We start from the raw sequence: 27387 nt of genomic DNA, 5'->3' as shown, positions 1-27387 counted from the left end.
CAAAGCCATTATTTGAATTGCATTCTTCTCAAGATGGCGACTCCGCGAAAACGCTGGTAGGTTTCGTTAAATTTGACAATATTCGAAATTCAACTAGCGCGTTATTAATAATTCAAACCTCCCTAAGAATTAGTAGTGAATAAAATCCGGAAATCGCAATCCAATGAATTATTAAATTTGACTTCAGCAATACGATTATCAGCATACGATACGATATATGAGTCGTCTATTATCAAAGGTGGCAATCTGTGCATTTGGACAAAAAAATGTTATTGATATGTCAATACAGATTGATTTGAATATAATCGTCTCCTTCAAAAAATACGGTTCAAAACCTGCATTAAATAAAGGTTAATAGTTAACCTGTTATTTATCTAAGATGTCGTTCCGAAGAGTTTTGTGACTGCCAATGGAATACAAAGTCAATAATTCGTTTTTCTAATTTACCAATAATTATCCAAAAGTCAGATTGCAGGCTTTGATAATAGTCGACTCATATATGGTAATACGATATCGTAAACGATTTTGTTTGATATCGCTTACAAAGGCATAAACTCAATAGAAGTATTCAAGTATTCTTCGGCAATATCCGACAAAGAAGCTTAACGCGGTACTTTCTACAAGTGCTGTGGTGTTCTGTAAAAAGATTTATACGTTCCCTTTTTTTTCTTATACCTTTTGTACAATTTAATCTGAAGACCAAACAGATTTAGCGGCTTAAATTATTTTCTTTCATACGCCAATGGAGAAAAATATGATGGCAAACAGATTTTATCCTTGTGTCAAAAAGTGGGCGCTGGAAATTCACGTCTATGAGTTCCGTTAGTTCAATAAGCAGTGAGCTATTTCTATTCACATCAATAGAGAAGAATGTCATAGGTTCTTAGAAACACTAGAGGTCCCGCAGTAGTCAAAATATTCGACTATAATTAATTGGAATTGTAAGTTTGTACACTATTATGATTGTATTTTATACTTCTATAATCACAAATTTCGCCAAGGCTAAACTATAAAAAATATTAATAAAGACAAACAATATTTAATCTATTCTCAATTTGACCACAGACGTCAAGAACAAAAGTGTGACAATAAATATTAAGCATGCGTGTGTGCGTCAAATACATGGTATATAGTGTATGTAATGTTTTCTTTATTGATTTAATGTATCTTTTATGCATTATTTAAAAAAATATTAGCATTGTGCACTTCTTCTCTATATTCTCTTTAAGTGTGGAAAATTTCATACTCCTCCGTCCGCGCAATTTTCGTAAAAAGGGGTACAAAGTTTTAGCTTCACGTATTAATTATTAATATTTTGATTACTACAATATCTAAATACGAAATTAAAATTTAAATTATTTATTGTAATATCTGAATTTAATTACCATATTGTGTATCTAAAACTGTTGACAACCATCAGAAAATAAAGAAAAACTGAAAGAAAAAATTAAGTTAATATGATAAAGTTTTACATGTAGCTTGTTAGGTTCTGGCTTCTTGTCATGTTTGTTTCTGGTACTTGTGGTACAGGAGAACATCTTAATTACCCCCAATGAAAGTTGAATGCTTTTTTTATTGATAGATTTTGGAAGCAGACGAGTATATTATCTAGCTGATAGTGACTAGACAATGTTCTCTATTTCAATTACGAGTCTCTTTTGACACTTCTTAGAACGTAACGAAAAATAAATAATAGTTTAAAAAAACTAAAAAAATACGCCTTTATAGAAAGTCCAACTAAAAAATAGAAAATAAATTTTAATATATTTGAATTAAGAATAGTGTAAGAAATAATGATTTTATTATAAAAAAGCGTGGGGTGCTTTTCAGGATATTATCGAAGTACTACTGATACCATGCACCTCACGCTTTTTTTACAATAAAATAATTTTTTTTCCTACACTATTTTTAATTCAAATTTATTAAAATTTATTTTCTATTTTTTAGTTGGATTTTCTATAAAAGCCTGTTTTTTTTTAAAACTATCATTTATTTGTTTATGGTCGTAAATCATCATGTAAATAATACACAATCAATCTAAATCATTATACCATTGATTCACACATACAATAACATAATAATAACATCTGTCTCATGGGATTTCGTAATGGGAATAGAGTATAAAGAAAATAATAAAAGCCAGGGGTATGATCAAGCCAAAACCCCTCAAATCTCGTTTGAAGAAGGACATGTCGTAGCGCCCGGGAAACACCGTGGAGGGTAGTTCAAGCAAAGCCGGTAGGTGCGTTGCACTTTCAGATAAAATGGATGAACTTTGCTTTAGACACAGACGGTGTTAAAATAAAAAGACGATACAGAATCTCTAACAATTCCTCAGAGCGTTAACTCTTTAATCATCTATCTCAAGGGTGGCGGAATTATTGGACCCCATGTTTACGGATTCCGGCCCCACCGTCTGGTTCTATTAGGTTATGTAAAAATATTAAAAGTAAACGTATAACCAGGCGGGTACCAATTTTTCTATTGAAATACGTACTCAACAAATGTTCACGATTGACTTCCACGGTGAAGGAATAGCATCGTATAATAAAAATCGAACCCGTAAAATTTTAATTTTCGTTATTACTGGTGGATCTCTTGTGAATCCGGGCGGGTATGTACTACCAGCCTGCCTATTTCTACCGTCAAGCAGTAATGCGTTCCGGTTTGAAGGGCGGGGCAGCCGTTGTAACTATACTGAGACCTTAGAACTGATATCTCAAGGTGGGTGGCGCATTTACGTCGTACATGTCTATGGGCTCCAGTAACCGCTTAAAACCAGCAATAAAAAAAAATGTCTCCGTGATTTTTCTAAGTATGACCAATGAATTCATCAGTACAGCCAAGCTCGAGATGACTCTCTACCTTCTGTCCTTTAATCTTGTTACTCACAGCAACTCCATACCACGGTGAAGAGTGTGCACACGGATTGTCTCTTCGAAATAGTGCCAGTCGTTATCACGTTCACACCGACACTGAACATTGCCATCACAAAATAAACGGACAGATACAGAAAGGCATACCACACGTAGAAGTTCACCAAATTGTAGGTATCCTGAAAAGAGAAACAGCTCGTCACCACGAAGATTCGCCGAGTTATTAGATTTTTTTTAGTGCAGACGCGGGTTGCGGGCTTTTTAGCCGGAACGCGAGTTGTGAAACTCTGTGAATTATTTTAGTAATTTATTAGGTGAATTATAAATAAGTGAACGCGAAAGGTCAGGAGACTTGAAACAAAATCAGTCGACGTAGCTTCTGGGGCTCTTCTAAAAAACTCGACAGAACTTTTACCAACTGAGAATTATCAATACATCTTATCTGATTGAATTCGATTTCATTTTATAATCACGATTATTAATCATTCATTAGTTAAGTTTTATTTATTTTTTTGTATAACCGGCATGACTTCGACTATAAAAGAGATGGCTGTATGGGCTGGGTTTCTTTTGCTTTTCCAATTGGTCTGATCAACGAAAACAACGAAATGTCGCTAATAGCCAAAGGGGTCACTAGAATTCTTAGACGTTTTAACATAAACGCAACTTTTGAATATTATGAAATACTAACTTAATATTGCAAATATAGTTAGCGTTAGCGCAGTTGAGCATAAATATTACAATTTCGTTAGGCACATATAGTATATTTACGAGTCATCTAAGGTAAAGTGTTTATATAGTCATTCACATCGCTTTTTATACGACTTGTGGCGTTCTGTCTGCAAGGTTAGATCACAGAACGCCCACAAATCTGTAAGGCTTGGTTCCATCGTCTTGCCTATATCTATCATCGTTCATCAGTCGCTAGTTATTCGTTCTGGTTTGAAAACCAGCCTTTATACATTGGAATTGAGTTCTCTAGCGAAAGTGTCACGGTGAGCAAGGAGAATTAGCGGTGTGAAACCCAAGAGCACCGCGTGAACTTCTTTCAATATTAATTTGGTGGATATTCATGTTTTTATTATTGCCTTTGTAGGCAGACGAGCATACGGCCCACCTGATGGTAAGTGGTCACCGTTGCTCGTGGACGTCAGCAATGCCAGGGGCAGAACCAAGCCGCTGCCTACTATTTAGTACTCTCCGCAAGCCTCGTTTGAAGAAGGACATGTCATAGCGCTTGGAAAACACCATGGAGGGGAGCTCATTCCATAGCCGGATGGTACGTGGCAAAAAAGATCTCTGGAAACGCACTGTCGATGAACGCAGCGGTTCCAGATACCTACATAAAATCACATAAGAATCATTAATATAACGTTAAAAATATATAAAAACGTACCACGAGCGTGCCCAAAACAAGCATTCCAGTGGCGATCATCAAGCAGACTGTCCCAAAAATGTAGATCATCTTGAAGTATCTCAAGACCTGCTCGTGATTCAAGAACATTTTCGTAGTGAACCTATCAATCGTGACCAGTTCGAATGCTGCCCAGAACTTAAACGAAAAATCGCATTAATTTTGAGGCCGTTAACGAGGAAGCATTGATTAATGTTGGGCAGCTAATGGAGGAAATAGATATCACACGTGAATGACGTCACCAACTTTGACACATCAAGCGATCCGTTTTTATTTTTTTTATTGCTTAGATTGATAGACGAGGTCACAGCCCACCTGGTGTTAAGTGGTTACTGGAGCCCGTAGACATCTACAACGTAAATGCGCCACCCACCTTGAGATATAAGTTCTAAGGTCTCAGTATAGTTACAACGGCTACCCCACCCTTCGTACCGAAACGCATTACTGCTTCACGGCGGAAATAGGCGGGGTGGTGGTACCTACCCGTGCAGACTCCCAAGAGGTCCTACCACCAGTGAAAAATTCGTATTCAGAAATTGATGTTCACGCGGTCACGTCCACGATTCGAATGTCTCAGTCTGAGCCTTCGGTTATTTGTGTGCTTAGTGCGAATTTTTTAACGTTCTCGACAGCGTAAAAGTTAACTCAAATTTGTATGCAGTTGGAACAGCACCCCTAGCGGCAAACGTAGGCAAACGTCACTGTTTTTGTTAGGAGGGAGATAGAAGAGTTGCCAGACTCAAATATATGACTACCTTTCTTTTTAAACATTATCGCACCTAACATAGTAAGGCTTTAGATGATCAAGATGAAGTCGTCGTGGCCTAAAGGATAAGACGTCCGGTGCGTTCGTGTCGAGTGATGCACCGGTGAAGGAATAACATCGTGTAATAAAAATCAAACTCGCAAAATTATAAATTGCGTAATTACTGGTGGTAGGACTTCTTGAGTTCGCACGGTTAGGTACCACCGTCCTGCCTATTTCTGCCGTGAAGCAGTAATGCGTTTCGGTTTGAAAGGTAGGGCAGCCGTTGTAACTATACTGAGACCTTAGAACTTATATCTCAAGGTGGGTGGCGCATTAACGTTGTAGATGTCTATGGGTAACCACTTAACACCAGGTGGTCTGTGAGCTCATCCACACAACTAGGCGATAAAAAAAAGATTAGAAAGAATACATACGAAAGAAAGAAAAGAGATCAGTAATACGGCTGCCTTGAGAGGGATACAGCCACAGCATTTTCGCGAATAGCCCAAACAGTCTAGCGGTGTGCGCTTTCTCGGTTTTATTGCAATATCACCGTAGCAGACAGGCGGAGAACACGAACACAGTCCTATACTGAAACAAAAGAGCACACGTCATTTCCGATCCTCCCGATCCACTAACGGTGCTTTTAGGTACCTCAAGCACCGGTCATCGTTCTCGTCGAACCCGTTGCTTGCGACGAATGGCTCGACGAGTAAATTAACCCTCAGTCACAGTCCACTGAGTTTCTCGCCGGATCTTCTCAGTGGATCGCGATTCCGATGCGGTAGTAGATTCTGCGAAGCACGGCTCTTGCTAGGGTTCGTGTTAGCAACGTCCTCAGGTTTGAGCCCCGTGAGCTCACCTACTAGTTAAGATTACGCTGAAATAGCCTCTCAAGGCTACAAAAGCTATAAAGCTATCTTACGTAGAACAAAAAAGAAATCGGTTGTCTGTAAAGTTAGTTTACTGACGATAGTTGAACGTGACAATGTCATAAGAAAATACGCCTCAGAGCGAGGTAACGCCGCATGAGTCATGTTTTTTCGTGCGTGCAGCCGGCTCCATCGAATTATAAGACGTTGTCATGTCAAAAGTGCAGAGTTTCATTTACAATTTTTTTTAATTGCGTAGATAGACATCTACGACTTAAATGCGCTACCCACCTTGAGATATAAGTTCTAAGGTCTCAAGTAGGTATAGTTACATACTATAATAATAATAGCTGGGAACAAATTACGCACGGTCATTCGCCCCCAATTCAGGATTCCCTGTGGTGTGGATGCCAGAGACTGGCATACGTACTTATCAACGTTTAAATATATACATATATAGATAATAAGCGTCCAGGCAAAGAGCAAAAAGACCTGTTCATCACACAAGTGTTTGCCCGATGCGGGAATCGAAATTAAGACCCCCGGTGCAAAAATCAGGGGCGCTTAATAATGCATCACCGAGTCAGTTATTGATTGGATTATCCTAATATAATGATTAATACAAATATCATAAAGTGATATGGCTCTTAAGCTATTCCAATGTCTGCTACATATTTTTTTTTTTTATTGCTTAGATGGGCGAACGAGCTCACAATCCACATCCTGGTGGTACAACGTAAATGCGCCACCCACCTTGAGATATAAGTTCTAAGGTCTCAAGTATAGTTACAACGGCTGCCCCACCCTTCAAATCGAAACGCATTACTGCTTCAAGGCAGAAATAGGCAGGGCGGTGGTACCTACCCGCGCGGACTCACAAGAGATCCTACCACCAGTAATTAAGCAAATTATAATTTAGCGGGTTTGATTTTTATTACACGATGTTATTCCTTCACCGTGGAAGTCAATCCTGAACATTTGCTGACTACGTATTTCATTAGAAAAATTGGTACCCGCCTGCGGGATTTAAACACGGTGCATCGCTAGATACGAACGCACCGGACGTCTTATCCTTTAGGCCACGACGACTTCCTATTCTATTGCTATTCCTTGCTATTCCTATTTCGCACGTAAAACAGATCATGAAGCTCAAAATAGCAATACGTTTTAATGTAGGTATATATCTAAAGGTTTGCCGTGGTATATGTATTTATAAGGTGACTAACGCTTTAGCTAATTTAGTGTGTTTCAAACACATTGTACATCATTTTTGTTGAAGGTTTTAGTTGTAGTCAATCTTGCAGTTCTTCTGGCGACTATTATTAGGCTTCGAAGCTACATGTCAGATTTGACATTGACAGGAAGGGGCACAATACAAAAGAAAGAAAAAAAAATGCTCTATGGATTGAACGATATATTATAGATTATACTTCATGTTATAAAATTCGATGCCTCCAATGAACATTACTCTAACTACAAATTCGTAGGTTTACAGGAGGAGAGTTTAAACAAAAAAAGTTGATAAAATGTTTATTATTGCAGATATATTGATGGTTTTTTCTTGTGTAACTAGCTGATTTACTTTTGCTTCGAACCCCATTAATAATGAATTTGTAATACTTTTAAAATAGTGAAGCGAATTGCGTGAAAAACGAAAATTTCAAAATTTTGAGTTAGAAATAATATAATTTTTATAATTTTTTTCATTGGAGGCATCGAAATATTGAGGGGGCGAAAGTCTATATAAGCGACATTTTTGCAACTTTACAGGAGAGCCATTTAAAGTTTAAAATTTGGAAAAAAATCAAATATCATAACAAAAAACTTCTTTAACTATTTGAGTAGGGTAAATTTAATTGAAGTTCAATTAAAAACATCGAATTGTTGATACTACCATACCAAATACATCGGACCTTTAATTACAAATACAAATGTCGTGTACTAAGCTAAATGTCGCTCAAACTAAATAGGCTTTCTAAAAAAAATTTTTGGGATCCGTGAGGAGACAAACTTCATAAAAAAACTATGAGTTTTATTTTGTTCTCAACAAATAATTCTCACATATTATGTACGCTTTCTGAATAAAGCGAACCAAATCATTGTTAATATTACATACCTATAACTATACAGTACTTAGTAATAAGTAAATTTATATGTTAATTTATAATTATTATCAGTAAACAATGAAATAATATGTAATTGAAAACGAATCAAAATTGTCTCCGAAAACGGTAACAATAGACAATTAAACTTAACCAAACTAACCAGTCGTGCATTCCAGTTCGCAGAGTGGTCTGAAGACGCCTGTGTGTTATTTGTTTGTTGCTTTTATTGCCTTCGTATGTAAATTTTATTACTCTAATCGTGTTTGAACGTGGGTGAAATTCACTTTGCAGCAGGTGGGTCGTGAGTTCACCCAGAGCAATAAAAAGATCTCCCATCATTTACGGACTACATTTATTCCTGCAACGTCTCAAGCTTCTCCTTGATTTAAATCATAAAATAGTATTAAGGCCATTGGAGCTTTAAATCGCATTAAGAGAACTAAATGTCAATTCTATCCTTTCTGAGTTTAATACGCTTTTATTAGCTTCTTTGAACATGATTTTGACCCCCTTCAAAACGTCGGATTAACTCGAAATTTGGCATACTTATTAAGGACCGATGACAATGTAATATTTAAAAAAAAATCGTAAAAATTAAAATTCAATTAAAAAATGAAAAATTAATAATAGTTTAAAAAAACAAAAAAAAAATTCGCTTTTATAGAAAATCCAACAAAAAAAATTTTTTTTTTTAATACATTTGAATTAAAAAGCATGTGGTTCTTTTCAGGATATTATCAAAATAACCCTTCTACTCATATCCGTTCATAAAATATTTATAATTAGGTACTGATACCATGCACCCCACGCTTTTTTTACAAGAAAATCATTTTTTCTTACACTATTTTTAATTAAAATTTATTAAAATTTATTTTCTATTTTTTAGTTGGATTTTCTATAAAAGCGTATTTTTTTAGTTTTTTTAAACTACATTTTATTTTTAATAGACAAATTGTTAACGAATCAACGTCGCGTCATACATTGATGGCTATGATTGGCCAGCGGTGACGTGATACCGCACGAACCAATGAGAAATCAGGAAACGCAACAGTGGCACCAATTGTCAAATTTAAAAAATTTTTTTATAACGAACTCAGTACTCGTAAACTTTGTATTGATTTACAAATTTTACATCAAAAAATTGCCTCCTTAATTACAAATTCGTAATTTCAGAGATCGACTTCGTGTTCTCAAATTTTGAGATATACGGCGTGCATTAAAGATGTCACCGCCACACTCCGCACACAGTGAAAGCATAAGAACAAAGTTTGTAAGTGAAATAATTAATTAAGTTAAACTAGTAAGATGACGTTTCGGAGTTAGAATCAGAACTTAGTTCAACTTAAGGATACGAGATACCTACACAGGGATTTGTTTGAATTTATCCATGTTATGTTGTACAATTAGAATTGCAATTATTTAACTATTTCTTATTGATTACGCGAACGCGTTTATAATGTGGATAGCCGAGAAAAATTAAAAAAGATTTGTAGTATAAAAATCGAATTGTATCATTTGATCATATTATTATTTGTAAGAAGATTGATGATCAAATTCGGAAATATTCAAATTCGGAATTTATAGATAATATCTGAAAGAAAAAATAAACACTTTTTGCCTGCCATAAATAATAAAAAGCAAGTCTGTTATGGTTTTAGTATAAAAATATATATTTTATTTTAATCTTATTTACAGGTACACATTTAATACAGGTAATATATACATTGATCTCACACTAAATGCTAACACAATTACAGGTATCGACTGCATGCATTGGTATAAAAAGCGGTTCATTGTTTAATACTAGAGAGAAAAAAAAACTATATATAACATTGCATGACAATTTAGCATTAATACACAATTACTACCAAATACGCTATTATATAACTGAAAAAGCTCATTGAGCAAGATTGTAGACGTCACGTCTAAAACTGTCAACAGTGCCAGCAAAACGCCGAGAGAGTACTGGCTATGCAAATTATTTAATTCCCCAGTTTTCGTGTTCCTTCAGGTTTAAATGTGTAATAACGGTGATTTATTGGCTGTTTAGTATCTGTGAAAGTGCACAAATGTGAGAAAATAAAACTAAGCCGCTGAACGTAACTTCTCGGGATCCTCCAAAACAGTTCAATAAAAAGTCTCATTTCATTTCATTTCACTTCATATTATAATTTATAAGTAGTATATAAATCTACAGTGGTTTTCACGGATGTTCCGTTATAACTACTGAACCATGCGTCCGATTGACTTGAAACTTGGTATCCATATAGAAAATAAATGTACTTAATGGATAGTAGATAATATTTATGTGAGTGTTGGACTTCCTAATAATAATGACAATCAATAATAATGTTAATTTTAAATGCCCAGCGAAGCGGGCGAGTACGGCTAGTTTTTTATAAAAATAAGAATATAAATTAAAATAAGACTTGACCTAAAGGTCTTAGTTACCAGGTCATAAAATCCCTTAAAAAAACCAACTAGTCTGTCAATGTCGTCGAAAAATTCATTTGTAAATACCATGTAAATACTTAATTTAATTCTTACTACACTCACTATACAACACACTTACAAGTTATCGTATTGTACATAAACAAAGACCGTCTCAATGTTTAGACTACAATTCCGCTGTGCAAGTTTAAAGAGAAGCAGCGAGTAGTGGGCTGCAAGCTGTGTAGTATCACCACTGAGCTTAAGTGGACCCTTGACCCGCATCCGGACTCCACAATCCAGGGCTGTTACAGTTTCGATAATATGTACCATACCTTTCTTGTCGATTGAATTGTTATTGTTGACTGTTCTGGAAGGAGTCATGGGTATAAATACTTTTCTCTCTCTTCTTTCTTTCTTCTTCTTCTTCTTTTCTCTCTTTTTTCTCTCGTATAAAATTTCAAAACTAAGAATTTTTAGAGTTATGAAATTGCTCGGTAGAACGATGGTCCACATACTGGTGGTAGGACCTCTTGTGAGTCCGCACGGGTCGGTACCACCACCAATGCGTTTCGGTTTGAAGGTCAGTTGTAACTATACTGAGACCTTAGAACTGATATCTCAAGGTGGGTGGCGCATTTATGTCGTAGACGTCTTTGGGCTCCAGTAACCACTTATCTAACACCAGGTGGGCTTTAAGCTCGTCCACCCATCTAAGCACGTGGTTGGAGGCGTCCGAATAGGGGTCGGGGTGCAGTTGAGGTACCTCGGCCTCGTGTTGGACAGCCGGTGGGCTTTTCGTGCTCACTTTGCGGAGCTGGTCCCCCGATTGATGAGGACAGTCGGTTCTTTGAGCCGACTGCTCCCGAATATCGGGGGGCCGGATCAGGTTGTGCGCCGCCTCTACGCCGGGGTGGTGCGATCGATGGCCCTGTACGGTGCGCCTGTATGGGCTGAGCCACGCAGCCGGGCCGCTATGGCTCGGTTCCTGCGCCGGCCGCAGCGCACCGTTGCTATCAGGGTCATCCGTGGATATCGCACCGTCTCCTTCGAGGCGGCGTGTGTTTTGGCGGGGACGCCGCCATGGGAGCTGGAGGCGGAGTCGCTCGCTGCCGACTATCGGTGGCGCAGCGAGCTTCGTGCTCTGGGCGTGGTGCGTCCCTCCAAAAGTGAGCTGCGGGCGCGGAAGGCCCATTCTCGGCGGTCCGTGCTCGAATCGTGGTCTACGGACCGTCGAGGCGGTTTACCCAGTCTTTGATGACTGGGTGAATCGTGGCCGAGGACGCCTCACCTTCCGTCTGGTGCAGGTGCTGACTGGGCACGGGTGCTTCGGAAAGAATCTGCACCGGATAGGAGCTGAGCCGACGACGAGGTGCCATCATTGTGGATACGACCTGGACACGGCGGAGCATACGCTCGCTGTCTGCCCCGCTTGGGAGGTGCAGCGCCGTGTCCTGGTCGCAAAGATAGGACCGGACTTGTCGCTGCCTGGCGTCGTGGCGTCGATGCTTGGCGGTGACGAGTCCTGGAAGGCTATGCTCGACTTCTGCGAGTGCACCATCTCGCAGAAGGAGGCGGCGGGGCGAGTGAGGCAAAGCTCTCCTCACTACGCAGAAATCCGCCGCCGCCGAGCAGGGGGTCGGGACCGGGGTCTCGTCCGTAACCCGGCCCCCTAAGAGCTTCGGGCTCCACCCGTTTTGTGCGGGAAGGAGCCTAGGCGTGGGGTGGCGTGGTGAGCCTAAGCGTTCCCCCGACCGCTCCGGGGGAAGGTGTAGCGCGGCGCCATCAATGCGGGCTCTTGGCCCGTCGACCGAGGGAACCGGCGGTCGTGTCGCTGGCGGCCGCCGGTCCGGCGTCTGGGGGACGGCGGGATGGATGTAATATGCTCTGCGTAAACCCTGTCCCGCCGTCTCAATAGCTCCGACTGGGTTCCCACCCGGTCCGGGGTAGGGCGCCGGCTGTGAGCGGCAGGAGTTTTAAGTGAGGTTCAACTCCCACATACCGGGCCGGGATCCGGCGATTTTCTCCTGTGGAAAAAAAAACCCATCTAAGCAACAAAAAAAAAACATTTTGTTGTTCGGAATTTGCATATATGCAAACTTGCCTCGGATGTGTCGTTAGCGCGATTCAGGTGTTTGTCAAATATCTTCTATTGTAATAGCTACCGATACAAGCTCACTGTATTATAATGTGGACGCCACCGTCTTTAGACACGTCGCTAGAGAGAGGTGACAATTTATAGAAGTTGCTGGTAACAGGCAAGGTATGCGGCAGAAGGCCCAGAAGCAGAAGTCTTATGCGCTGGTGGGACCAGATACGCTCCCCTCTCAACACTTCAGTCCACGTAGCTATCCACACAGCCAAGGACAGGCAGGAGTGTCGCAGGATAATCCAGAAGAAAGTTATTAGGGGATGCCACGACCCTCGGCATTGAGGATAATAGACGCAAGGAGGAGGAAGAGGCCACGACCTTAAGTTACAAGGCAGGTGAATGAACTAATACTGGTGGTCCGGAGGCTTTTCCAGTTTCACCAGGACAGGTGGCTAGGTGGTTGGAGCTAAGGCTGAACCAGGAGGTGATGGAATTTATTAATAGCTGCTCGAGCGCCTCCAAAGGAGATCTAGCGACTCAAGCTCTCTGCCCTAGCAACTCTGCCCCGTCCGCAGGTATTTTACGCCCATCAGTAACTGCGTATTTCTTTTACAGGATTTGAACGAAGAGTACGTAAAATACGCATCTCTTAATCTCTGAACATGAATAATCCATTACGATGAGAACGGAAAACAATTTCTTCACATTTGCTTATTGACGCATGTCTGATTGATGCCGGTACTTAGAAAGTATTATTTGAAATTGTGTGTTTGAATATGTACTACGGTCGAATAACTGATGGAATAGATCACTTTTTAGGTCGCTTAGGAGACTGGATGCGATTGAAAACGTCACGTGAATATTGACGGGCATTTGAGTCGACTATTATCAAAGCCGGCAATCTGACTTTTGGACAATTATTGGTAAATCAGAAAAACAATTTATTGACTTTGTATTCCATTGGCAGTCACAAAACTCTTCGGAACAACATCTTAGATAAATAACAGGTTAACTATTAACCTTTATTTAATGCAGGTTTTGAACCGTATTCTTTGAAGGAGACGATTATATTCAAATCAATCTGAATTGACATATCAATAAAAAAATGTTGTCCAAATGCACAGATTGCCACCTTTGATAATAGACGACTCATTTACTGTAATATAGGTATACATACATATATGTATATGGCTCTGGTGTAAAGTTGGGTTTTTTAAGTTACGACAATTCCGGTTTCTTCCGGTCGATATTGTAACAATAGTAATTAGTGTTACGCTAATTGGCTTGTGGCATTAATGCGTATTATTTAAAATAAGTATACCAAATTTGGAGTTAATCCGACGTTTTGAAGGGGGTCAAAATCATGTTCAAAGATTCCGTTACAAACATACATAACGTCTGAAGCTAATAAAAGCGTATAAAAAATGTTACGGTTATTGTTTTGCATTAGTGTTTTTTTTTTCGTTAAGTATTTTGTAGAATGTTTATCCTTATAAACTGTCGCATAGATAACTAAAGTACTATAACGATAATTATAATTTAAAGTTTTTATTAATGTTTAAACTTAATATCATTGGTAAGCTGTAGAGTTGAGAAGTAAGGAAGAAGTTGTAAGCATTTCAATTTCATGGGTGAGAGAGACAGAGTGAGAAAGAGAGGGGGAAGAGGGAGAGAGAGATCGTATTGCATTGAACAATGGTGTCTTAAGGTATAGAATTTAAGCTAGAAACTTCGATCAATAATAGTACTAGATTAAGGATCAGGAACAAAAATAAGACGCTCCAGTGGCCACGTTTGCAGACACGAAAACATCTTCATTTCTTAGAAAAAAGTTTAATAATGTTAACGACTTCAGTTTATTATAAACCTTAATACTTAAACATAAAGTTTAATTACCATTGCAAAATATATGTATTTAGGTCCTTTCGTCAGAAAAGAATATTATGGAATAAATTTAAAATGTCGCTTGAAAATAAAAAGTCATCAGTACAAAAATATTTATTCTAAAATGATACTTAAAATCTAAGTTATAGGGTTATATTACTATTATTGATCGAAGGTTAGAAATCACTCGCTCGATGGAAGATTCTCACTCAGTCTCCTCAAAATATCAATATTCTCAACAGCCAAACTTAATATTATTTCCCTGAGAGGCACATCTCTGAATTTGATAGGCCTACTTAAATTATTTCTACGATAAATGTATGACCATTATTAATATTCTTAACAAAGCCGAAATAAAGTGTCAGCTAATTATACAACTAGGTACGGTAGTATCTCCTTTGGCTTTCGTTAATTATAGAAACAATGAAAAACACTTTTTTCGATTTAATCACGCGTTTGTCATTAAATTATCCTCGACTTGTCCATTACCATAAAAACTGTAAATTCAAAACCTCTGAAAAAGTATATAATGACATTCAGAAATGTCAGATTAAGCCGTAAAGGTAATTTTAATCGTATGCAACTGTTTACAAAGAAGTCGAACATCAAATTATCCTCGACTTGTCCGTTACCATGAAAACTGTAAAACTTCGGAGTTAGTAAAGTCACATTTAAAAATGAGAGATTAAGCCGTAAAAGTATTTTTAATTGTATTTAACTGTTTACGATTTCAATGAAATGAGGGAATGAGGGTAGGCGCTAGTGCCACGGTAAACATCGGCTCCGCTAAATAATATTAAAGAAGCTTATAAAAGTGACTAATAATAAACCTAAACTAGTGGACAATGTGTCAAAAATATCTAGCGAATTTGTGAAATAAAAAGACTGTGAAATCAACGTTTCAGTAAACTAAATTGTGAAACAAACATAGTGCAAACAACTTTTACAAACTTTGATCATTTTCGGAATCCTGTGAATAATGTATAACTTAAAGCTGGACTATATATGTGCGGAAAAAGATGAGTATAATCAGTAATAGTGGAATTAATAACATTTTGATTACATATATTAAACCCAAAAATTGCAAATTGCTTACCTACCTACCAAGTTTATTAACTCAAAGCAAGATACTTTTATAATAGCACCATCTACAATAATAAAGTTGCACTAATACACCACCTACCGCGCTTTGCCAGAACGTTACGAAAAGATCGACTCGCAGGCAATATCATTTACAATTACAAATAGTACAAACACGGATCGCTAGAGGGCCAATAATAAAATAACTAAAGCACGACTACCAACGAATCATGGAAGAAATTTTGATTGCGCTCAAAGAAATAAAGAAAGACCTGGACGAGCAGAGACAAGAAATCCGAGCAACTGGAATTAATGTTACGGATAAAGTATCAAAAAATGTAAACAAAATGCTCGAAGAAAAATTCCTAGTATGGGAAAAAAAGTATGAAAACTTGAAAAAAATAACGGAAAACCAAGAAAAGAGAATCTATTTTCTAGAAAAAGAGGCAAGAAAAAGAAATATAGTATTTTTTGGCATCGAAGAGTCAGAAAAATCGTATGAAAATCTAGAAAATACTATTATTAATTGGATAAGCCAATATCTTAATATTCAGCTAAAGCACTGCGACATACAAGAAGTCAGGAGACTGGGAAAGAAAGAGGAACGACCACGCCCTATAGTAGTGACCTTCACAACACTAGGTACTAAAATTAAAAGCTGGAAACGAAGAAATACACTAAAAGATACCTATTTCTACATGAAAGAAGATTACCCGAAGTACGTGCTAGAAAAGAGGAAGGGCTTACAAGAGCAGCTACGTATAGAAAGAGAGAAGGGAAATACAGCGTTATTGAAGTATGATAAATTGATCATCCTGCCCAAAACCAATACGAAAAGAAAATTACCCACCTCACCAAACAGCGGCACAACTTCAAAAGTAAACGAGACCTCACAAATAAACAAGAAGAACAAGATTCAAAAACCTGGTACCCCCGTGATAAGATCCAACAGCATCTCCGAGGGAGTTGTTAAACCAGGCATGCTGAACTTCTTGGTGAATAAAAACACCATAACGGCTAGTAATCATAATCCAGGAAAATCAACATAGCAATTGCCACCCTCCTCCAATTCAAATTCAAATTTAGTACTTAAGAACAATCAAACTAAACATCTTCCAAAACGGCTGGTCACCGAGGAAGATTACGACTACAACCCTCCAAGTGTAAACATTAACAGACAGCTTATAAGTAAAACAAATAAAGATAATGAACAAAAACTTTATATAATAACTTTCAACGTGAAAACACTATCTTCTTATGAAAAACTAATAGAATTAACAGAATCACTAAAATCAATAAAATCAGACATTATTGGAATGGCAGAAGTGAGACGTCTTGGGGAAAAAATAGAGGAATATGAGGATTTTATTCTTTACTACATGGGCCAGACACCTGGACAGTTCGGCGTGGGCTTTTTGGTGAGAAAAAATCTTAAAGTAAACATAGAGAACTTCACGGGCTTATCAGAACGAGTCGCTATATTAAACTTACAATTCCATGGGCAAAAACTATCAATCATTCAAGTCTACGCACCCACAGAAGCAGCAAATGAAGAAGATATTTCTTATTTTTATGAGACAGTCAGAAGGGCTAGGGAGTTAGCGCATAAAGACTATATCATAATGGGCGACTTCAATGCTAAGATAGGTAAACCAAGACACGAAGAATTCTTGATTGCAAAACCATTTGGTCTTGGTATAAGAAATGACAGAGGCCAAAAATTGATAGATTTCGCTCTAGAAACTAAGACAGCAATAATGAACACATACTATCATAAGAAACCAAACCGCAGATGGACATGGCGCTCACCAGGTGGCGCATATAAAAATGAGATCGATTACATTCTATCTAACATACCGCAGAAGTTTCATAATGTGGAAGTTCTAAATATCAACTACCCATCAGACCACAGGCCAGTGAGAGCAACCATATCTCTTGAAAAAATAAAAATATCCAGGACTAGATACAAGACCAACCAGTGTGCGAGTCTAAAATACGAAAGCGAAATACTCAGATTCAGATTAAATCTCCAACTCCACCTGCTACGTGCCGATGACCAGAACTTGAAAGATACTGATAATATACAGACTCAATACAACAAAATAACTAATGCCATCTCGAGAAGCCTAGAAGAAACGCACAAGGAACACAATTCGTACAGACACAAAAAAATATCGCTACGCACAGAAAAACTCATGACTAGAAGAAAAGAATTACAGAAGACTAAAAACAAAACCAGAAGTATAAGAAACGAAATATCAGCTTTATACAAACTCATTAGCAAGTATATCAGGCAAGATTATGCAAAATACAGACAGGATACCATAACTAAGCACTTACAAGTTTCAGGCAGCACAAAAAAGGCTTATAAAGAGCTAGCACAAAATAAAACTTGGATCGAAGGACTTAAATCATCAGGAAAACAATCTATAATAACAAACCGCAATGATATCATTAATATGGCCACTGAATTTTATAAATCATTATACAGTAAAAAAACATCCACATATGTAGACATAACACCAAGCAGTAATATATCAAACAACGAAAAGGTGCAACCAATCACGGAATCTGAACTTATTGCAGCAATAAAAAACCTGAAAACCGACAAAAGCCCAGGCCCAGATGGCATTTCAAACGAAGCTTTAAAGGCAGCTGACAGAATATTAGCGCCACCTGTGGCAAAATTGTTTAACCAGATATTAGAAAATGCTGAGATCCCCATCCAATGGACAGAATCAAATATAATTTTAATCTATAAAAAAGGAGATCCAAAGGACATAACAAATTACAGGCCTATTAGTTTACTGTCTTGTTTCTATAAACTCTTTTCGTCAATTATAAACAACAGAATCAGTGATTCGCTAGAGAAAAATCAACCAATTGAACAAGCAGGATTCAGAAAAGGTTTTTCTACAGTGGACCACATTCACACCTTAGAACTCTTGATAGAAAAATACCAAGAAAAACAGAGAACACTATACATTGCATACATAGACTACCAAAAGGCTTTTGACACTGTGTCACATGATAGTGTATGGAAGTCGTTAAAAAACCAAGGGGTGAATGATAAATATATACAGATAATTAAAAACATTTATAAAACTAATACAAGTAGAATAAAACTAGAATCTATAGGCCCAAGATTTTCTATCAAAAGAGGTGTAAGACAGGGAGACCCCATGTCTCCAAAAATTTTCATTGCCATACTTGAATCAATATTTAGACAGCTAGATTGGAAAAACCTCGGCTTAAATATTGAAGGTAAATATTTGACTCATCTCCGCTTTGCAGACGACTTAGTAGTGCTGGCAGAATCAAGTTCAGAACTTCAATACATGGTTGAGTCTCTCCACAGAGCCAGCATTAAAGTAGGCTTAGAAATGAATGCAACAAAAACTATGGTAATGACAAATAGTGCTAGAAAGAAAATAACAGTCGGAAACGAACTATTGAAATACACAGACCACTATATTTACTTAGGAAAACAGATCAGCTTTGAAAGAAAAAACAATGAGATGGAGATTGGAAGAAGAATCCAACACACCTGGAACAAGTACTGGAATTTACGTGAAGTATTTAAAAGTACGTTGCCAATATACTTAAAAACCAAGGTTCTAAATTCCTGCATTCTACCATGCTTGACTTATGGCTGCCAAACTTGGAAGTTTACATCAAAGGCCAATAATCTAATAGTAAGCTGCCAACGAGGAATGGAGCGAAGTCTGCTGAATATAAGAAAGATTCAAAAAATCAGACACACAAAAATCAGAGAAAAAACAAAATCTATAGATGCTCTTGAATATGCCAGAAACTTAAAGTGGAAGTGGGCTGGTCATGTAGCCAGACTTAAGGACCAGAGATGGACTGCAAGAATAACTGCATGGGAAGGGCCACAAGGGAAAAGAAAAAAGGGTCGCCCGATATCAAAATGGGAGGATGATATAAAAGCTATCGCTGGCCCTCGATGGATACAGGTAGCTCAAAATAGAACCAAATGGAAGGACTTGGAGGAGGCCTTCACCATGTTTAATGGGTTCCTGCCAAACATAAGTGAAGAAAATTAAAATTATTATATGTATACCTATTTACTTTGTATTTTAGCAGGAAATAAAAGGCTTTTTATTTTATAACTGTTTACAAACAGTCAGCCCTGCGAGCGATGTCGCCGCAGCGCGGACGTGTGGAGAGTCATGGCCGCCCCAATTTATTTTCTTTAGTCTGTTCTTAGTGAAGCCTTTTTATAGACCGACTAAATTGTCAGACACTACGTAGGTGCGATATAAATCGCTCAGAAAATATCAAAAAGTATCATATTCTTCAATGTAATTCACAACAAGTTTATTAATATTTGACATTTTAATACGCTTTTATTGGATTCAGACGTAAATATGTATGTTAGTATGTAACGGAATCTTTGAACATGATTTTGACCCCCTTCAAAACGTCGGATTAACTCGAAATTTGGTATACTTATTAAGGACCGATGACAATTCAAAAAAAATAAAAATTGAAAAAAATATAAAAAAAAAATTTAAATTCAACTAAAAAATGGAAAAAAAATGTTTTAAAAAACTAACAAAATACGCTTTTATAGAAAAATCAACTAAAAAATAGAAAATAAATTTTAATAAATTTGAATTAAAAATTGTGTAAGAAAAATTATTTTATTGTAAAAAAGCGTGGGGTGCTTTTCAGGATATTATCAAAATAAACCTTCTACTCATATCTGTTCATTAAATATTTATAACTACTGATACCATGCACCGTACTATTCAAATACTTGTATTACCGTAATATTCAAATACTGATAGAGTTTTGTTTTAATTTTTATAACTGTTATTGTTGATTCTTGTAGACGGGTTCGGGGGTCGCTTAGAATCGCCAGCAAAGCCCATAGACAATGTGAATAGTGCCTATTATACTGGAATACCCCAATTGCATTGAATTTGAGGCAGCACAAAACTAAAACGCCTAAAACATGCCTTGCCGGATTCCGCAAATCCACTTTTGGTTAATTTAGGCTCTTCAAGCATCGTTCACCATTCTCGGCGAACTCGATTATGAAGAAATTTCGACGTGCAAGCTAACCTATAAACACAAGCCACTGAGTTTCTTGTCGGATCTTCTCAGTGGGTCGCGATTCCGATTCAGTGGTAGATTCAGCGAAGCACTGTTCTCGCTAGGGTAAGTGTTAGCAATTCTTTCAGATAGAGCCCGCGAGCTCACCTACCAGTTACAGCGTTGCTGGAATAGCCCTTTAGGCTACCGGCGATCAGGTAGAAGAAAATAAAAACACAATGAACCAAAAATAACAAATACAATTTTGGATTTTAATTTGCGTAATTCCTGGTGGTACCAGCGCCCTGCCTATTTATGCAGTGAAGCAGTAATGCGTTTCGGTTTGAAGGGTGTAACTTTACTGAGACCTTAGAACTTATATCTCAAGGTGGGTGGCGCATTTACGTTGTAGATGTCTATGGGCTCCAGTCACCACTTAACACCAGGTGTTATGTGAGCTCGTTTACCCATACAAGCAATAAAAAAAATCATCAACGAAATTTAAAAAAAAACATCTCTGATATTAATTTATTTACGGCACGTGTTTACATGTGATAAAAAATGAGAGAATGAATTTTCGCGTTTCGAGGAATTAACGCTTTGTGAGCTTTGGTTTTAATTAGCTGGGACGAGTGGCGTGGTCGTTGCTACTCTGATGATGCGCAGTTTTAAGTTCATAGATTACGAAGTAAATGCCTAAATTGTGATTTAAAATTAATAGTCTCCTGTGATTAAAAGCTGAAGAAACTGTTATCTCGTAAGATCAGATCGCGCTTTTTTGTATTTTTTATTATTTACTGGCTCAAGTCTCTTCTTTGACGAATGACTCTGCCAATGTCAGGTAGATAGAATATCAGTGATATAGATAAATGATAGCAGATGCGAAGAATGAGAACGGGAGAAGAATTTGTAAATATTTTTATAGTTTAATGTTATTGCGAGAAATAAAATAAGCTAATGCATTTACAGCTTTAGGATTAGGGAATGTTAAGATATTTTTTTTCTTTTTTTTTTCTTTTATTGCCCTTGTAGGCAGACGAGCATACGGCCCACCTGATGGTGAGTGGTTACCGTCGTCCATGGACTTCAGCAATGCCAGGGGCAGAGCCAAGCCGCTGCCTACCGTTTATATTAACTAATATAACACCGAGATAATTCATATTAACTGGGAACGGGATGTTAGTGTTAGTAAACAATATAGTGGTGGGCCATTCATCATTAAGAGCGCATTCCAGAAATATATGATCCGTACCGTACCGTACCGTAAAGTAAGATGGCGCTTGAAACTTAAAACTTAAAAAAATAATAATACAATATTGACTTGTCACTTTTAAATATATTTATTTTTCAACTTTATGCACAAAGATACAATGGCGGACTTAATACCTGAGTCATTCTCTATACCAGTCAACCAAGTGTGGTGTAGAGAGTCCTGTGGTAAGGGCTTTCCTTTTTGGGAAAAAATAATAATAATATAATATACTTTACATTATTGGTGGTAGGACCTCTTGTGAGTCCGCGCGGGTAGGTACTACCACCCTGCCTATTTCTGCCGTGAAGCAGTAATGCGTTTCGGTTTGAAGGGCGGGGCAGTCGCTGTAACTATACTTGAGACCTTATATCTCAAGGTGGGTGGCGCATTTACGTCGTAGATGTCTATGGACTCCAGTAACCACTTAACACCAGGTGGGCTGTGAGATCGTCCACCCATCTAAGCAACAAAAATAAATAAATATATATATACAAACAAACACACGGCTTAAATATATAAACATAACATACAACATCGTACACATTATTATATCTTATTTAAAATATAAAATTGACACATATATCTATAAACAACTTCTCATATGTATATAATCATGTATACCCGCAAAATTATAATTTGCGTAATCACTGGTGGTAGGACCTCTTGGGAGTCCGCACGGGTAGGTACCACCACCCCCCTATTTCCGCCGTGAAGCAGTAATGCGTTTCGGTTCGAAGGGTGGGGTAGCCGTTGTAACTATACTGAGACCTTAGAACTTATATCTCTAGGTGGGTGGCGCATTTACGTTGTAGATGTCTATGGGCTCCAGTAACCACTTAACATCAGGTGGGCTGTGAGCTCGTCCATCCATCTAAGCAATAAAAAAAAAAAAAAAAAACCTTTATACACGGCATAAAATAAAAGACGTTTATCAGAGTAAAAGAAAAATAATAATAAAAAATAGTAAGAATGTAGTATATTGAATAGAATAATAACAACACACTAGATTGCGAATCTAATTTTTAAATATTACTGCCAATTCGTTCGGAAGTAAGTTGCCGAATCTATACATTAAATAGTGTTGTGCAAATGTTTATTTATATCAAGATGATTTTCGGAGTTTTTTCTAAAAGATATCCACTGCATCGGACTTGCGCTAGAAGGCATAAGCTAATGTCCAATAGGCCAATAGCCAATGCTGCATCGCCCAGAATTTTAGCAAGCACTTCTTCAGTTTGTTTCCGACCGTCGTGAGAGACGCATGTGTCTGTCAGCCCGTAAATTGCGACCGTCGATCTAAAAAAACAAATTCACGAGTTTATGAGTTGTTGTTTTTGTTTTTGTGTACGATTTTCTTTTGTGTCATTTGGATCTCGAGGTGAGTATTTGAAATCATATTCTGTCAAATTCAGTCGTAGTGAATAATTAAAAAAAAACACACTAATGCAAACAATCGTTGTTTAGAATTACGAAATGTTTTCATTCAATGAAATTAAAATTATGTAATGTATTTATTGTTTTTTCTATTAAAGTACACTTTGAATTGAGTTTTTGGTAGTTTTGTGCACCAATCTCTAGTCAATAAATCGTGTTATTTGATCACTTCTTTAAACAAATTAGTTTGAGATCAAATTGCAACAATACTGAGGTGTAAATTAATTTTAGGTTTAATTGAAGAAATTAGGCTCGTAAAGTTACTTTAATTAGTTGGATAAGAGCACGATCTCACGTCTACCTGGTGTTAAGTGGTTACCTGAACCCATGGACATCAGCCACCCGCCCAACTCAAGAGATGAGTTCTAAGGTCTCAGTTAATGCTGTACACAAACCTTCCTCGTTTATAGCTCTTTGTATTAGTGAAAATCGTATCGAAATTAGTACTGTTGCTTAGGATAAGTCAACGAAGAAACAGGCAGATCAGTGGTCGGTCACCTTGTCAATCAAAAGAGCCAATTAAAGATAACACACAATTGAAATTTATTCAAAGAGCCAATTTTTAATATATATTTTTATAGCCTTGTGTTTCAAATTGTCTACTCATCTCTTATTAAGTAAGATAATAAGTAATGTTCCGTGCTTGAACTACGTTTCATGAAAGGGCCTTAGCCGAGGACAAAGAGCTGTGGCTCGAGGGCCCTGGTTTGCCGACCACTGGCCCACGAGGCTAAACACACAGCCCACTGAGTTTCACGCCGAATCTTCACATTGGGTCGCGATCCGGTGGTAGATTCCGCACAGCTCTTGCTAGGGCTAGTGTTAGCAAATGCTCTCAGGTTGAACCCGTGAGCTCACTTACCTGTCAAGGCGTAGCTGGAATTGCCTCTTAGCCTACTAGGGAATAGGTAGGGAAAAAAATTAAACCTATTTAAATAATGTAATGTAGCGCTAGCCAGCTCCTAGCATTATTAATTTTGATTAGCGACGGTAAACACTAATCACCAATTGGGCCGCTCGTCTGGCTACTAATTCAATAAAAACGTAATAATCTATACTTCTATACTAATATATAAATCTATAGTGGTTTTTACGGATGTTCCGTTATAACTACTGAACCATGCATTCAATTGACTTGAAACTTGGTATCCATGTAGAAAATACATGTACTTAATGATTTATATGAGTGTTGGACTCTATAATAACAATGACAATAAATTATAATGTTAATTTTAAATGCCCAGCGAAACGGGCGAGTACCGCTAGTTATCTTTAAAAACGCTTCGAGTATGTTTGCTTTAAGTGTCTAGGTACCTTTAATTTCATGTTGGGAGATGTCTGTGATGTTTGTCGAATAATATAAATGACACGCTTTCGATGCTTATCTCAAACCACCGAGTAATCCTTTAACGGGCCCACAATCTTTAGAGTTCGTATTAAAATTATGTAAATAAATGAATTTGTAAGTTATTTTCCTGTTTGATTAGTGCGAGTTTTTTAACGTTCTCGATAGCGTAAAAGTTAACTCACTTTTGTATGGAGTTGGAACGTTTGCCCACGTTTGCCGCTAGTGGCGTTGTTCCAACTCCATACAAATTTGAGTTAACTTATACGCTGTCGAGAACGTTAAAAAACTCGCAGTAAGCACGCAGATCGCATCGGAGTCACCGGTGTAGCATTTATGTAATCGATATGCGTGACGTGGGTGTAAAAAGAAAGGTAGTCCGTAAATTAGTTTCCGTCACTTTTAGTTGTATTGTGGAGTGTAGAAGCAAGGGGGACCGTCTTGTATAGTGGACAAGTTGAACATAGATAATACACATAAATTAGTTATAGATAAGCAACTCAAGCACTCATCAAACATGTTTACGGGCGTCGGCCACTAGATGGCTTCGATTAGTTTCTAATTGCTCCTGTAGATGGCAGTAACATATTAGCTATCTTATATTTTATTTCTAATAAAGAATTTTGTAAATTTTCAGAAACCACAAATCGATAAAATTTAATCAATTTGTCTATAACAAATAAAGGCTTGTATAATTTTTTCTTTGTTTGATAAATAAAGTCTTGTATATTTTTTTATTTTCTGTGTTTAATTATACAATAAGTAAATGCGTTAACTTTAACAACATACAAGTTTAAGGGCATCCGCTACAAGATGTCGCTAGTTTCCATACAGAAAAATATTTGTCTTAAAGTATAGAAGTTTCAAAGCCCTGTTCATTACCATAAAACACCAAGTCAGCCGGGATTTCATCCACCCATTAAAACAATAAAAAAGACGATTTGTAAAACATATGCTTAATAATAATAATTTATTTTCAAGGCTTGTGCTTTTTAAGAATGTTTGATCAATAGTAAAATTAATTATGAATTCTCAAATAGCGTTTAGAATTCATGTTTGTTTTATGATAGCGTTGTAATAGTCAGTTTTATCATGGAACTATTGTAAATAGATATTAAATTTGGTTTCTGAAGGCGCTCTTTCATCAAATCAAAAGTTATTAAATATTTTATACTCTAGATATGTTTCATCAATTATATAATCATTGATTTTGATTGCTTCTGATAGGTACATACGGCTAGCTTCCTACATGGTATCTAGTGGACAGACTATTGCAAATAATGTATGTTGAACACTAATGCTCACTGGTGGGACGTCTTGTGAGTCCGCACGAGTAAGTACCACCACCCTGCCCATTTCTGCCGTGAAGCAGTAATTCGTTTCGGTTTGAAGGACGGGGCAGCCGTTGTACTTTAAAAACTGAGATTTAGAACACTTAACACCAGCTGGGTCGTGAGATCTTCCACCAATCGAAGCAAAAAGGAATGTAGGTGTAGGGGAATATTTGGGATAGGAAACGATTATAGATGCTTCTTATCTTGATCTTTAAATATTAAAACTGTAGTTATGAAAGATTAATTTATCGCATAGAAATGGATGTAAGGGATGCATTCTCCCACCACTGGAATAGGAGGAGAAGATCCAGAGTTCTTTTTTGGCACGTATCATCCGGCTTTGGAATGAGCTCCCCTCCACAGTATTTCCCGAGCGCTATGACATGTCCTTCTTCAAACGAGGCTTGTAGAGAGTACTTAATGGTAGGCGGCGGCTTGGCTCCGACGGTAACCACTCACCATCAGGTGGGCCGTATGCTCGTCTGCCTACAACGGCAATAAAAAAAACGGTTTTGATTTTGAAACAACACAAAAGTTTAAAAAAGGTATTGAACCAAAATACTTCATTAAGTTCAACCATCGTTAAATAAAAAATATTCTAAAAATTAGTTAATCAATACGGAACATTAATTTTTCATTTACCGCAGCGGAGCGATAAAGCTAGATGAACCAGTTCGCAATAGAACGAAAATCATCTTTGTCGCATTAACGAGAAAGGCCAGTTTTGATTGTCTTGTAATGGAGCTTGGGGTTTTGTTGTTTCGCATTGAGGTACCAACGAGAATCTGTGGTCTCACACAGGTTAACTGTACTGTTTATCTTAATTCTGCCACGAAGCTGTTATGGGCCTGTATGGGACCTTTTAAGAGTATCTATAGGATTTCCTTATTCTAATGCATACACATGTCACTCTATCCTACTTCCTACTAATATTATAAGTTTGTAAGAATGTATGGATGTATATTTGTTACTCTTTCACTCAAAAACTACTCAATAGATTTGAATGAAACTTTACAATAATATAGCTTACACATCAGGATAACACATAGGCTATTATTTATCAAGATATATTCTGATTTACCTAAAATATAACGATAAGTGTCATGTAAGTAAAAAAAAATCTGCCATCTTATTTTCATAATCTATCTATCTATCTATATAAAAATGAATTTCTGTTCGTTAGTCTCGCTAAAACTCGAGAAAGGCTGGACCGATTTGGCTAATTTTGGTCTTGAATTATTTGTGGAAGTCCAGAGAAGGTTTAAAAGATGAATAAATATATGAAAATGCTCGGAATTAAATAAAAATAACAATTTTGTTTTTCCTTTGATGTGTCCCCCGTCGGAGGGATTCCTTTTGTTTGTTTTAAGTTTATTTTATACAAAAGGCACTACGAAGTCTGCCGGGTCCGCTAGTTAATAATAAATTAAAGTTCCGGAAGCGAAGCGAGGGTCGCCAGT

At 37.3% G+C, this 27387-nt stretch overlaps 3 protein-coding genes across 4 annotated transcripts in view; 2 read left to right on the top strand and 1 right to left on the bottom strand.

Moving 5' to 3' along the window:
- Positions 1-1343: 1343 nt before the first annotated feature.
- LOC101740481 (uncharacterized) lies at positions 1344-7276 on the bottom strand. 2 transcript variants are annotated; one of them, XM_021348451.3, is made up of 5 exons: positions 7137-7276; positions 5473-5629; positions 4273-4428; positions 2866-3055; positions 1344-1434 (listed from the first exon to the last, which is right to left on the bottom strand). In XM_021348451.3, exons 1-4 carry the CDS (start codon positions 7166-7168, stop codon positions 2885-2887), a joined length of 516 nt encoding a protein of 171 aa, XP_021204126.2. In that variant the 5' UTR covers positions 7169-7276; the 3' UTR covers positions 1344-1434; positions 2866-2884. The 2 variants fall into 2 exon arrangements, with proteins under 2 accessions (XP_021204126.2, XP_004922094.2); XM_004922037.4 differs by having other exon boundaries at positions 2893-3055.
- An 8455-nt stretch (positions 7277-15731) lies between these two features.
- Positions 15732-16550, top strand: LOC119630626 (uncharacterized). Its single transcript, XM_038020553.1, has one exon. The coding sequence runs from the start codon at positions 15732-15734 to the stop codon at positions 16548-16550; it is 819 nt and encodes a 272-aa protein (XP_037876481.1).
- Positions 16551-22532: 5982 nt separating this feature from the next.
- The window catches only part of LOC101746929 (octopamine receptor beta-1R), a 58642-nt gene continuing 53787 nt past the window's right edge, over positions 22533-27387 (top strand). The window contains exon 1 of the mRNA XM_004922076.5: positions 22533-23192. The gene's annotated coding sequence lies outside the window, so the exon portion shown is untranslated. The remainder of the gene's footprint in view (positions 23193-27387) is intronic.

The sequence above is a fragment of the Bombyx mori genome, chromosome 26 (genome assembly GCF_030269925.1).
Source record: "Bombyx mori chromosome 26, ASM3026992v2".
In the NCBI taxonomy this organism is placed as follows: Eukaryota; Metazoa; Arthropoda; class Insecta; order Lepidoptera; family Bombycidae; genus Bombyx; species Bombyx mori.
Note: the sequence above shows the minus strand (reverse complement) of the source record. Positions and strands in the feature narration are given on the sequence as shown.

Bases quoted from the DNA above. Each gene is read 5' to 3' on its own strand.
- LOC101740481 (XM_004922037.4), bottom strand. From the start codon at position 7,168: ATGTGTTTGAAACACACTAAATTAGCTAAAGC. The intron at 3,056-4,272 runs GTACGTTTTTAT...TTCTCTTTTCAG, and splicing joins TTGTTTTGGGCACGCTCGTG to GATACCTACAATTTGGTGAA. The intron at 1,435-2,892 runs GTGAGTAACAAG...TTTTTCTTTCAG, and splicing joins CACCGTGGTATGGAGTTGCT to TTTTTCTTTATTTTCTGATG.
- LOC119630626 (XM_038020553.1), top strand. From the start codon at position 15,732: ATGGAAGAAATTTTGATTGCGCTCAAAGAAATAAAGAAAGACCTGGAC.